General features: G+C 47.3%; 1 protein-coding gene across 7 annotated transcripts in view; it reads right to left on the bottom strand.

Annotated features, from left to right (window-relative positions):
- LOC139384528 (FH1/FH2 domain-containing protein 1-like) overlaps positions 1-14243 on the bottom strand; it is a 143553-nt gene that overhangs the window by 46298 nt on the left and 83012 nt on the right. For 2 of the 7 annotated variants that reach the window (XM_071129357.1, XM_071129363.1), the window contains 3 exons: positions 12493-12615; positions 8777-8872; positions 6620-6649 (listed from right to left, as the gene is read on the bottom strand). In XM_071129357.1, the coding sequence (XP_070985458.1) occupies positions 6620-6649; positions 8777-8872; positions 12493-12615 (249 nt within the window). The remainder of the gene's footprint in view (positions 1-6619; positions 6650-8776; positions 8873-12492; positions 12616-14243) is intronic. The other 5 variants (XM_071129358.1, XM_071129359.1, XM_071129362.1 and 2 more) reach the window with 3 other exon arrangements.

Here is a 14243-nt window from a genome sequence, read left to right as displayed (position 1 = left end):
AAAGAGAAGAGAGGGTTTAAACATCTGAACAGAAACCGAGGCAGGCCAGGGAAAGAGAAGAGAGGGTTTAAACATCTGAACAGAAACAGAGGCAGGAAAGAGAAGAGAGGGTTTAAACATCTGAACAGAAACAGAGGCAGGAAAGAGAAGAGAGGGTTTAAACATCTGAACAGAAACAGAGGCAGGAAAGAGAAGAGATGGTTTAAACATCTGAACAGAAACAGAGGCAGACCAGGGAAAGAGAAGAGAGGGTTTAAACATCTGAACAGAAACAGAGGCAGACCAGGGAAAGAGAAGAGAGGGTTTAAACATCTGAACAGAAACAGAGGCAGGAAAGAGAAGAGAGGGTTTAAACATCTGAACAGAAACAGAGGCAGGCCAGGGAAAGAAAAGAGAGGGTTTAAACATCTGAACAGAAACAGAGGCAGGCCAGGGAAAGAGAAGAGAGGGTTTAAACATCTGAACAGAAACAGGAAAGAGAAGAGAGGGTTTAAACGTCTGAACAGAAACAGAGGCAGGCCAGGGAAAGAGAAGAGAGGGTTTAAACATCTGAACAGAAACAGAGGCAGGCCAGGGAAAGAGAAGAGAGGGTTTAAACATCTGAACAGAAACAGGCCAGGGAAAGAGAAGAGAGGGTTTAAACATCTGAACAGAAACAGAGGCAGGCCAGGGAAAGAGAAGAGAGGGTTTAAACATCTGAACAGAAACAGGAAAGAGAAGAGAGGGTTTAAACATCTGAACAGAAACAGAGACAGGCCAGGGAAAGAGAAGAGAGGGTTTAAACATCTGAACAGAAACAGAGACAGGAAAGAGAAGAGAGGGTTTAAACATCTGAACAGAAACAGAGGCAGGCCAGGGAAAGAGAAGAGAGGGTTTAAACATCTGAACAGAAACCGAGGCAGGCCAGGGAAAGAGAAGAGAGGGTTTAAACATCTGAACAGAAACAGAGGCAGGAAAGAGAAGAGAGGGTTTATACATCTGAACAGAAACAGAGGCAGTAAAGAGAAGAGAGTGTTTAAACATCTGAACAGAAACAGAGGCAGGAAAGAGAAGAGAGGGTTTAAACATCTGAACAGAAACAGAGGCAGACCAGGGAAAGAGAAGAGAGGGTTTAAACATCTGAACAGAAACAGAGGCAGACCAGGGAAAGAGAAGAGAGGGTTTAAACATCTGAACAGAAACAGAGGCAGGACAGAGAAGAGAGGGTTTAAACATCTGAACAGAAACAGAGGCAGGCCAGGGAAAGAAAAGAGAGGGTTTAAACATCTGAACAGAAACAGAGGCAGGCCAGGGAAAGAGAAGAGAGGTTCTGAACAGAAACAGAGTCAGGCCAGGGAAAAAGAAGAGAGGTTCTGAACAGAAACAGAGGCAGGCCAGGGAAAGAGAAGAGAGGGTTTAAACAGAAACAGAGACAGGAAAGAGAAGAGAGGGTTTAAACATCTGAACAGAAACAGAGGCAGGCCAGGGAAAGAGAAGAGAGGGTTTAAACATCTGAACAGAAACAGGAAAGAGAAGAGAGGGTTTAAACGTCTGAACAGAAACAGAGACAGGCCAGGGAAAGAGAAGAGAGGGTTTAAACATCTGAACAGAAACAGAGGCAGGCCAGGGAAAGAGAAGAGAGGGTTTAAACATCTGAACAGAAACAGAGACAGGCCAGGGAAAGAGAAGAGAGGGTTTAAACATCTGAACAGAAACAGAGACAGGCCAGGGAAAGAGAAGAGAGGGTTTAAACATCTGAACAGAAACAGAGACAGGAAAGAGAAGAGAGGGTTTAAACATCTGAACAGAAACAGAGGCAGGCCAGGGAAAGAGAAGAGAGGGTTTAAACATCTGAACAGAAACCGAGGCAGGCCAGGGAAAGAGAAGAGAGGGTTTAAACATCTGAACAGAAACAGAGGCAGGAAAGAGAAGAGAGGGTTTAAACATCTGAACAGAAACAGAGGCAGGAAAGAGAAGAGAGGGTTTAAACATCTGAACAGAAACAGAGGCAGGAAAGAGAAGAGATGGTTTAAACATCTGAACAGAAACAGAGGCAGACCAGGGAAAGAGAAGAGAGGGTTTAAACATCTGAACAGAAACAGAGGCAGACCAGGGAAAGAGAAGAGAGGGTTTAAACATCTGAACAGAAACAGAGGCAGGAAAGAGAAGAGAGGGTTTAAACATCTGAACAGAAACAGAGGCAGGCCAGGGAAAGAAAAGAGAGGGTTTAAACATCTGAACAGAAACAGAGGCAGGCCAGGGAAAGAGAAGAGAGGGTTTAAACATCTGAACAGAAACAGGAAAGAGAAGAGAGGGTTTAAACGTCTGAACAGAAACAGAGGCAGGCCAGGGAAAGAGAAGAGAGGGTTTAAACATCTGAACAGAAACAGAGGCAGGCCAGGGAAAGAGAAGAGAGGGTTTAAACATCTGAACAGAAACAGAGACAGGCCAGGGAAAGAGAAGAGAGGGTTTAAACATCTGAACAGAAACAGAGGCAGGCCAGGGAAAGAGAAGAGAGGGTTTAAACATCTGAACAGAAACAGGAAAGAGAAGAGAGGGTTTAAACATCTGAACAGAAACAGAGACAGGCCAGGGAAAGAGAAGAGAGGGTTTAAACATCTGAACAGAAACAGAGACAGGAAAGAGAAGAGAGGGTTTAAACATCTGAACAGAAACAGAGGCAGGAAAGAGAAGAGAGGGTTTAAACATCTGAACAGAAACAGAGGCAGGCCAGGGAAAGAGAAGAGAGGGTTTAAACATCTGAACAGAAACCGAGGCAGGCCAGGGAAAGAGAAGAGAGGGTTTAAACATCTGAACAGAAACAGAGGCAGGAAAGAGAAGAGAGGGTTTAAACATCTGAACAGAAACAGAGGCAGGAAAGAGAAGAGAGGGTTTAAACATCTGAACAGAAACAGAGGCAGGAAAGAGAAGAGAGGGTTTAAACATCTGAACAGAAACAGAGGCAGACCAGGGAAAGAGAAGAGAGGGTTTAAACATCTGAACAGAAACAGAGGCAGACCAGGGAAAGAGAAGAGAGGGTTTAAACATCTGAACAGAAACAGAGGCAGGACAGAGAAGAGAGGGTTTAAACATCTGAACAGAAACAGAGGCAGGCCAGGGAAAGAAAAGAGAGGGTTTAAACATCTGAACAGAAACAGAGGCAGGCCAGGGAAAGAGAAGAGAGGTTCTGAACAGAAACAGAGTCAGGCCAGGGAAAAAGAAGAGAGGTTCTGAACAGAAACAGAGGCAGGCCAGGGAAAGAGAAGAGAGGGTTTAAACATCTGAACAGAAACCGAGGCAGGCCAGGGAAAGAGAAGAGAGGGTTTAAACATCTGAACAGAAACAGAGGCAGGAAAGAGAAGAGAGGGTTTAAACATCTGAACAGAAACAGAGGCAGGAAAGAGAAGAGAGGGTTTAAACATCTGAACAGAAACAGAGGCAGGAAAGAGAAGAGAGGGTTTAAACATCTGAACAGAAACAGAGGCAGACCAGGGAAAGAGAAGAGAGGGTTTAAACATCTGAACAGAAACAGAGGCAGACCAGGGAAAGAGAAGAGAGGGTTTAAACATCTGAACAGAAACAGAGGCAGGACAGAGAAGAGAGGGTTTTAAACATCTGAACAGAAACAGAGGCAGGCCAGGGAAAGAAAAGAGAGGGTTTAAACATCTGAACAGAAACAGAGGCAGGCCAGGGAAAGAGAAGAGAGGTTCTGAACAGAAACAGAGTCAGGCCAGGGAAAAAGAAGAGAGGTTCTGAACAGAAACAGAGGCAGGCCAGGGAAAGAGAAGAGAGGGTTTAAACAGAAACAGAGGCAGGAAAGAGAAGAGAGGGTTTAAACATCTGAACAGAAACAGAGGCAGGCCAGGGAAAGAGAAGAGAGGGTTTAAACATCTGAACAGAAACAGGAAAGAGAAGAGAGGGTTTAAACGTCTGAACAGAAACAGAGACAGGCCAGGGAAAGAGAAGAGAGGGTTTAAACATCTGAACAGAAACAGAGGCAGGCCAGGGAAAGAGAAGAGAGGGTTTAAACATCTGAACAGAAACAGAGACAGGCCAGGGAAAGAGAAGAGAGGGTTTAAACATCTGAACAGAAACAGAGACAGGCCAGGGAAAGAGAAGAGAGGGTTTAAACATCTGAACAGAAACAGAGACAGGCCAGGGAAAGAGAAGAGAGGGTTTAAACATCTGAACAGAGGCAGGCCAGGGAAAGAGAAGAGAGGGTTTAAACATCTGAACAGAAACAGAGACAGGCCAGGGAAAGAGAAGAGAGGGTTTAAACATCTGAACAGAAACAGAGACAGGAAAGAGAAGAGAGGGTTTAAACATCTGAACAGAAACAGAGACAGGCCAGGGAAAGAGAAGAGAGGGTTTAAACATCTGAACAGAAACCGAGGCAGGCCAGGGAAAGAGAAGAGAGGGTTTAAACATCTGAACAGAAACAGAGGCAGGAAAGAGAAGAGAGGGTTTAAACATCTGAACAGAAACAGAGGCAGGAAAGAGAAGATATGGTTTAAACATCTGAACAGAAACAGAGGCAGACCAGGGAAAGAGAAGAGAGGGTTTAAACATCTGAACAGAAACAGAGGCAGACCAGGGAAAGAGAAGAGAGGGTTTAAACATCTGAACAGAAACAGAGGCAGGAAAGAGAAGAGAGGGTTTAAACATCTGAACAGAAACAGAGGCAGGCCAGGGAAAGAAAAGAGAGGGTTTAAACATCTGAACAGAAACAGAGGCAGGCCAGGGAAAGAGAAGAGAGGGTTTAAACATCTGAACAGAAACAGAGACAGGCCAGGGAAAGAGAAGAGAGGGTTTAAACATCTGAACAGAGGCAGGCCAGGGAAAGAGAAGAGAGGGTTTAAACATCTGAACAGAAACAGGAAAGAGAAGAGAGGGTTTAAATGTCTGAACAGAAACAGAGACAGGCCAGGGAAAGAGAAGAGAGGGTTTAAACATCTGAACAGAAACAGAGGCAGGCCAGGGAAAGAGAAGAGAGGGTTTAAACATCTGAACAGAAACAGAGACAGGCCAGGGAAAGAGAAGAGAGGGTTTAAACATCTGAACAGAGGCAGGCCAGGGAAAGAGAAGAGAGGGTTTACACATCTGAACAGAAACAGAGACAGGCCAGGGAAAGAGAAGAGAGGGTTTAAACATCTGAACAGAAACAGAGACAGGAAAGAGAAGAGAGGGTTTAAACATCTGAACAGAAACAGAGGCAGGCCAGGGAAAGAGAAGAGAGGGTTTAAACATCTGAACAGAAACCGAGGCAGGCCAGGGAAAGAGAAGAGAGGGTTTAAACATCTGAACAGAAACAGAGGCAGGAAAGAGAAGAGAGGGTTTAAACATCTGAACAGAAACAGAGGCAGGAAAGAGAAGAGAGGGTTTAAACATCTGAACAGAAACAGAGGCAGGAAAGAGAAGAGAGGGTTTAAACATCTGAACAGAAACAGAGGCAGACCAGGGAAAGAGAAGAGAGGGTTTAAACATCTGAACAGAAACAGAGGCAGACCAGGGAAAGAGAAGAGAGGGTTTAAACATCTGAACAGAAACAGAGGCAGGACAGAGAAGAGAGGGTTTAAACATCTGAACAGAAACAGAGGCAGGCCAGGGAAATAAAAGAGAGGGTTTAAACATCTGAACAGAAACAGAGGCAGGAAAGAGAAGAGAGGGTTTAAACATCTGAACAGAAACAGAGACAGGCCAGGGAAAGAAAATAGCTGAAAATTGGAGCAGCGTAGCAAGCATTTTTCCAATGTTGTTTCACCCGTTGCCAGAATCAGTCTTGCTCCGGGTATTAAACCTTTTGCCCTATATGGTTCTATCAACAGAATGGGGTGTTACAATCATTTATATTGTATGTTATACCATAATTAAGCCTCAATGTGATGCTAGATACTGTACCCAGTGACAGAATATGGTAACCCTCTTTAGCTATGAAGCTAACGTACCAGAATATGGTAAACCTCTTTAGCTAGAAAGCTAACGTACCAGTGACAGAATATGGTAACCCTCTTTAGCTATAAAGCTAACGTACCAGAATATGGTAACCCTCTTTAGCTATAAAGCTAACGTACCAGTGACAGAATATGGTAAACCTCTTTAGCTATAAAGCTAACGTACCAGAATATGGTAAACCTCTTTAGCTATAAAGCTAACGTACCAGCCCTCTTACATAAGGCCTGAATACAAGTCTCTAATTGGGGATTTGAATTGACGGGTCCATCTGTTGGTTGTTGTCAGGAAGTCTGAACAGCGTGGCGCCTCCCTCCCTCCCTCCCTCCTCATCCATGCTCCCTCCCTCCCTCCCTCCCTCCCTTCTCATCCATGCTTCATCCTCCCTCCCTCCCTCCCTCCCTCCCTCCCTCCCTCCCCATCCATCCATGCTTCATCCTCCCTCCCTCCCCATCCATGCTTCATCCTCCCTCCCTCCCTCCCTCCCTCCCTCCCTCCCTCCCTCCCTCCCTCATCCATGCTTAATCCCTCCCCCTCTTCCTCCCTCCATCCTTCCCTCCTCTCTTCCTCCATCTCGTTCCCGCTCTCTCTCTGTCTCATTCCTTTAAATGACTAACTATCATAATGATTTAAAATCACAACAGCACCTCACAGAAAGTCACATTCTTTGGCCGTGCAGAGGGCTACTCACCAAACGGCACTGTGGCTGGCCTGCTCAGAGCTGCACAAGGAGAGGAAGAATGGACGGAGGGAGGGAGGGCGGGAGGGAGGGAGGGCGAGAGGAATTTTGGGCAACCACAACAGCAAGGAAAGAGATCAGGATGGCAACCAGACATTATGAAGGAGGAGGAGAGAAGGAAGAGAGGAGAGAGGAGAGAGGAAGAGAGGGGAAGGAGGAGGAGGACAGGAGAGAGGGGAAGGAGGAGGAGGACAGGAGAGGAGAGAGGGGAAGGAGGAGGAGGACAGGAGAGAGGGGAAGGAGGAGGACAGGAGAGAGGGGAGGAGGAGGACAGGAGAGGAGGAGGACAGGAGAGGAGGAGGACAGGAGAGGAGGAGGACAGGAGAGGAGGAGGACAGGAGAGAGGGGAGGAGGAGGACAGGAGAGAGGGAAAGGAGGAGGACAGGAGAGAGGGAAAGGAGGAGGACAGGAGAGAGGGAAAGGAGGAGGACAGGAGAGAGGGAAGATGAGGACAGGAGAGAGGGAAGATGAGGACAGGAGAGAGGGAAGATGAGGACAGGAGAGAGGGAAGATGAGGACAGGAGAGAGGGAAGATGAGGACAGGAGAGAGGGAAGATGAGGACAGGAGAGAGGGGAGGAGGAGGACAGGAGAGAAGGAAAGGAGGAGGACAGGAGAGAGGGAAAGGAGGAGGACAGGAGAGAGGGAAAGGAGGAGGACAGGAGAGAGGGAAAGGAGGAGGACAGGAGAGAGGGAAGATGAGGACAGGAGAGAGGGAAGATGAGGACAGGAGAGAGGGAAGGAGGAAGAGAGAGAGACAGAAGAGGAAAGAGGGAGTAAAACACACAGAAGGGGGAGAGAGAGTCAGAGACAAAGCTGACATGAATAGAGAGGGAAGTTAGGACTGGTAATTCAGTAAAGATGATGTAGAGTCAATGACACAAACCATTAGACACTCACTATTTATAACATCTAGCAGAAACAAAGGGAGGTTGAAGACAAAAGACGATGTCTCTTAAAATGATCACCAACAAATGATGTCATGTCAGTGAGCTGGTTGTCCATCCAAAACAGCAGCGCATTTAAAAGCTCAATGTGGACATCAGGCATCTCAAATAATATACTAGTCACCACTCTGCCAAACACTGGTGAAGGTTATCTATAACAATGTGTGATGGCTATTCCTATTAGTGAAACAACACTGGAAGGTATATAACCCCCCCCCCCCCCCCCGCTTTCATCATAATAACAGTGACCCTCAGCAGGTATATAACCCCCCCCTCCCCCCTGCTTTCATTATAACAACAGTGACCCTCAGCAGGTATATAAACCCCCCCCCCCCCCCCTGCTTTCATCATAACAACAGTGACCCTCAGCAGGTATATAACCTCCCCCCCCCAGCAGGTATATAACAACCCCCCCCCCCTGCTTTCATCATAATAACAGTGACCCTCAGCAGGTATATAACCCCCCCCTGCTTTCATCATAACAACAGTGACCCTCAGCAGGAATATACCCCCCCCCCTGCTTTCATCATAACAACAGTGACCCTCAGCAGGTATATACCCCCCCCCCCCCCGCTTTCATCATAACAACAGTGACCCTCAGCAGGTATAAACCCCCCCCCCCGCTTTCATCATAACAACAGTGACCCTCAGCAGGTATATACCCCCCCCCCCCCCCCTGCTTTCATCATAACAACAGTGACCCTCAGCAGGTATAAACCCCCCCCCCCGCTTTCATCATAACAACAGTGACCCTCAGCAGGTATTTAACCCCCCCCCTGCTTTCATCATAACGCTGATAAACGTCTCTGTCCCCCCCGGTCTCTGTCCCCCCCGGTCTCTGGCCCCCCCGGTCTCTGGCCCCCCCGGTCTCTGTACAGCACTTTGAGATATCAGCTGATGTACGAAGGGCTATATAAATACATTTGATTTCATTTGGTCTCTGTCCCCTGGTCTCTGTCCGCACCGGTCTCTGTCCGCACCGGTCTCTGTCCCCCCCGGTCTCTGTCCCCCCCGGTCTCTGTACAGCACTTTGAGATATCAGCTGATGTACGAAGGGCTATATAAATACATTTGATTTCATTTGGTCTCTGTCCCCTGGTCTCTGTCCCCTGGTCTCTGTCCCCTGGTCTCTGTCCCCCCAGTCTGTTCAGTATCAGAACTCACCTGAAGGTGTTCCTCTCTGTCTTGTTCCCGTGTTGCACCGGGACCGTCTGGGGCTGCTGTTGCTTCTCAGGGCCAGCCAAGTCAGTAGGAGACGGGCTGAGGACGGGCCGACGGACGGGAGGGAAAAACACACACAGAGGGAGAGAGTGAGGAGCAAGGGTTGCCAAGGCAACAGCAGTACACAACACACACTTCAGCGTCTCCACACAAAAGTGTTTCCTGTTACTCCTCTGAGACAGGGCTCCAAAACAAGGGGGGTGCAGAGAGAGAAAAAGGGTGTTTGTGTGAGCGAGAGTGTGTGTGAGTATGTGTGAGTGTGTGTGTGTGTTTGTGTGTGTCTTTGTTTGTGTGTGTGTGTGTGTGTGTGAGTGTGTGTGTCTTTGTTTGTGTGTGTGTGTGTGTGTGAGTGCCTCATCGTTTCTACGAGACAGAATAGTTGTAACTTGTTTTTCCAGCAGGCGCTAGTTTGTCAGTGTGTGGGACTGTGAGCGGTCACACATGATGTCAGTCACAGTGGAGGGTGTCCTTAACTAGCTAGTGACTGGACTCAACTAGTATCAGGAGACAATGGTTTAACTAGCTAGTGACTGAACTAGTATCTGGAGACATTGGTTAAGCTAGCTAGTGACTGGACTCAACTAGTATCTGGAGACATAGGTTTAGCTAGCTAGTGACAGAACTAGTATCTGGAGACATTGGTTTAACTAGCTAGTGACTGAACTAGTATCTGGAGACATTGGTTTAACTAGCTAGTGACTGGACTCAACTAGTATCTGGAGACATTGGTTTAACTAGCTAGTGACTGGACTCAACCAGTATCTGGAGACATTGGTTTAGCTAGCTAGTGACTGAACTAGTATCTGGAGACATTGGTTTAGCTAGCTAGTGACTGAACTAGTATCTGGAGACATTGGTTTAGCTAGCTAGTGACTAATCTAGTGTCTAGAGACATTGGTTTAACTAGCTAGTGACTGGACTCAACCAGTATCTGGAGACATTGGTTTAGCTAGCTAGTGACTGAACTAGTATCTGGAGACATTGGTTTAGCTAGCTAGTGACTGAACTAGTATCTGGAGACATTGGTTTAGCTAGCTAGTGACTGAACTAGTGTCTAGAGACATTGGTTTAACTAGCTAGTGACTGGACTCAACTAGTATCTGGAGACATTGGTTTAACTAGCTAGGGACTGAACTAGTATCTGGAGACATTGGTATAGCTAGCTAGTGACTGAACTAGTATCTGGAGACATTGGTTTAACTAGCTAGTGACTGGACCCAACTAGTATCTGGAGACATTGGTTTAACTAGCTAGTGACTGTATCTGGAGACATTGGTTTAACTAGCTAGTGACTGTATCTGGAGACATTGGATACATTGGAGACACTCTACTGAATACCTCCTGTCCAGGCTGACATCACCAGACAACATTACTGAACCGGTCCTCTCCTGAATACCTCCTGTCCAGGCTGACATCACCAGACAACATTACTGAACCGGTCCTCTCCTGAATACCTCCTGTCCAGGCTGACATCACCAGACAACATTACTGAACCGGTCCTCTCCTGAATACCTCCTGTCCAGGCTGACATCACCAGACAACATTACTGAACCGGTCCCCTCCTGAATACCTCCTGTCCAGGCTGACATCACCAGACAACATTACTGAACCGGTCCTCTCCTGAATACCTCCTGTCCAGGCTGACATCACCAGACAACATTACTGAACCGGTCCTCTCCTGAATACCTCCTGTCCAGGCTGACATCACCAGACAACATTACTGAACCGGTCCTCTCCTGAATACCTCCTGTCCAGGCTGACATCACCAGACAACATTACTGAACCGGTCCTCTCCTGAATACCTGTTGACTAGGCTGACATCACCAGACAACATTACTGAACCGGCCCTCTCCTGAATACCTCCTGTCCAGGCTGACATCAACAGACAACATTACTGAACCGGTCCTCTCCTGAATACCTGTTGACCAGGCTGACATCACCAGACAACATTACTGAACCGGTCCTCTACTGAATACCTCCTGTCCAGGCTGACATCACCAGACAACATTACTGAACCGGTCCTCTCCTGAATACCTCCTGTCCAGGCTGACATCACCAGACAACATTACTGAACCGGTCCTCTCCTGAATACCTCCTGTCCAGGCTGACATCACCAGACAACATTACTGAACCGGTCCTCTCCTGAATACCTCCTGTCCAGGCTGACATCACCGGACAACATTAATGAACCGGTCCTCTCCTGAATACCTCCTGTCCAGGCTGACATCACCAGACAACATTACTGAACCGGTCTTCTCCTGAATACCTCCTGTCCAGGCTGACATCACCAGACAACATTACTGAACCGGTCCTCTCCTGAATACCTGTTGACTAGGCTGACATCATCTAAGAGAAAGGATGAACTAAGTGCTTTTCTCCAGCTGTGTTAAAGCACAGAGCAGAGTCCCAAATCGCACCCTATTCCCTTATGTAGTGCACTACTTTAGACCAGAGGCAGAGCACTAGTAGTGCACTACTTTAGACCAGAGCCCATGGCTCTCTCCTGGTCTGCATCCCAAATGGAACTCTATTCCCTATAGGGCTCTGGTTAAAAGTAGTGCACTATTTAGAGAATAGGGTGCCATTTGGGACTCAAACCAGGCGAGAGCAGGGCACAAGCCCTCTTCAGTGGGTTAAGACTGATCCTCTCCTTTCACTGCCACTTTAATTAGTCAGACCTCTGTGGTCCCAGGTTCTCAGGAAGCTTTAATGGACTTTACCACAGTAGAAACATGAGTGAGTGAATGAGATGGTGAGTACGTGAATGAATGAGAGATCCAGAGAGACAGAGAGACAGAGGGACAGAGAGAGAGAGAGAGAGACCCAGAGAGATCGAGAGAGAGACCCAGAGAGATCGAGAGAGAGACCCAGAGAGATCGAGAGAGAGACCCAGAGAGATCGAGAGAGAGACCCAGAGAGATCGAGAGAGAGACCCAGAGAGAGACCCAGAGAGACCGAGAGAGAGACCCAGAGAGACCCAGAGAGAGACCCAGAGAGACCCAGAGAGACCGAGAGAGAGACCCAGAGAGACCGAGAGAGAGACCCAGAGAGACCGAGAGAGAGACCCAGAGAGATCGAGAGAGACCGAGAGAGATTGAGAGAGAGATCGAGAGAGAGACCCAGAGAGATCGAGAGAGAGACCCAGAGAGACTCGGAGAGACCCAGAGAGAGACTCAGAGAGACCCAGAGAGAGACTCAGAGAGACCCAGAGAGAGACTCAGAGAGACCCAGAGAGAGACTCAGAGAGACCCAGAGAGAGACTCAGAGAGACCCAGAGAGAGACTCAGAGAGACCCAGAGAGAGACTCAGAGAGACCCAGAGAGAGACTCAGAGAGACCCAGAGAGACGCAGAGAGACGCAGAGAGACTCAGAGAGACTCAGAGAGACTCAGAGAGACTCAGAGAGACTCAGAGAGACTCAGAGAGACTCAGAGAGACCCAGAGAGACCCAGAGAGACCCAGAGAGAGACTCAGAGAGAGACTCAGAGAGAGACTCAGAGAGAGACTCAGAGAGAGACTCAGAGAGAGACACAGAGAGACACAGAGAGACACAGAGAGACACAGAGAGACACAGAGAGACACAGAGAGACACAGAGAGAGACAGAGAGACAGAGAGACAGAGAGACAGAGAGACAGAGGGTGATGGAGGTGTAGTCAGACCTGCTTGCGGCTCGAGAAGCAGAAGGAGCAGGTTCCTCAGAGATGGAACCAGCCTTGTTAAAGTGCCGTGACCTCCTACTGATCCCCAAGGCGGACATGTGGTGACTGAGGAATGATCGCCCCCTAGTGGCCAGGACAGGACAGGAGAGAGAGGAGAGGGGTAACAACCATGGGTTCATGATGGCTGCTTATCAGATGGCACCCAAAATAGTGCACTACTTTAAACCAGAGCACAATATAGGGAATAGGGTGCCATAGGGCTCTGGCCTAAAGTAGTGCACTATATACAGTGCCTTGCGAAAGTATTCGGCCCCCTTGAACTTTGCGACCTTTTCCCACATTTCAGGCTTCAAACATAAAGATATAAAACTGTATTTTTTTGTGAAGAATCAACAACAAGTGGGACACAATCATGAAGTGGAACGACATTTATTGGATATTTCAAACTTTTTTAACAAATCAAAAACTGAAAAATTGGGCGTGCAAAATTATTCAGGACCCGTAAGTTAATACTTTGTAGCGCCACCTTTTGCTGCGATTACAGCTGTAAGTCGCTTGGGGTATGTCTCTATCAGTTTTGCACATCGAGAGACTGACATTTTTTTCCATTCCTCCTTGCCAAACAGCTCGAGCTCAGTGAGGTTGGATGGAGAGCATTTGTGAACAGCAGTTGTCAGTTCTTTCCACAGATTCTCGATTGGATTCAGGTCTGGACTTTGACTTGGCCATTCTAACACCTGGATATGTTTATTTTTGAACCATTCCATTGTAGATTTTGCTTTATGTTTTGGATCATTGTCTTGTTGGAAGACAAATCTCCGTCCCAGTCTCAGGTCTTTTGCAGACTCCATCAGGTTTTCTTCCAGAATGGTCCTGTATTTGGCTCCATCCATCTTCCCATCAATTTCAACCATCTTCCCTGTCCCTGCTGAAGAAAAGCAGGCCCAAACCATGATGCTGCCACCACCATGTTTGACAGTGGGGATGGTGTGTTCAGGGTGATGAGCTGTGTTGCTTTTACGCCAAACATAACGTTTTGCATTGTTGCCAAAAAGTTCAATTTTGGTTTCATCTGACCAGAGCACCTTCTTCCACATGTTTGGTGTGTCTCCTAGGTGGCTTGTGGCAAACTTTAAACAACACTTTTTATGGATATCTTTAAGAAATGGCTTTCTTCTTGCCACTCTTCCATAAAGGCCAGATTTGTGCAATATACGACTGATTGTTGAGAGAGAAGGTGAAGAGAGGAGAGGATGAAGAGAGGAGGTGAAGTGAAGAGAGGAGGTGAAGAGAGGAGATGAAGAGAGGAGAGTGATTGTTGTCCTATGGACAGAGTCTCCCACCTCAGCTGTAGATCTCTGCAGTTCTCTGCAGTTCATCCAGAGTGATCATGGGCCTCTTGGCTGCATCTCTGATCAGTCTTCTCCTTGTATGAGCTGAGGGAGTTTAGAGGGACGGCCAGGTCTTGGTAGATTTGCAGTGGTCTGATACTCCTTCCATTTCAATATTATCGCTTGCACAGTGCTCCTTGGGATGTTTAAAGCTTGGGAAATCTTTTTGTATCCAAATCCGGCTTTAAACTTCTTCACAACAGTATCTCGGACCTGCCTGGTGTGTTCCTTGTTCTTCATGATGCTCTCTGCGCTTTTAACGGACCTCTGAGACTATCACAGTGCAGGTGCATTTATACGGAGACTTGATTACACACAGGTGGATTGTATTTATCATCATTAGTCATTTAGGTCAACATT

Source organism: Oncorhynchus clarkii, chromosome 26 (genome assembly GCF_045791955.1).
Source record: "Oncorhynchus clarkii lewisi isolate Uvic-CL-2024 chromosome 26, UVic_Ocla_1.0, whole genome shotgun sequence".
Classification (NCBI taxonomy): domain Eukaryota; kingdom Metazoa; phylum Chordata; class Actinopteri; order Salmoniformes; family Salmonidae; genus Oncorhynchus; species Oncorhynchus clarkii.
Note: the sequence above shows the minus strand (reverse complement) of the source record. Positions and strands in the feature narration are given on the sequence as shown.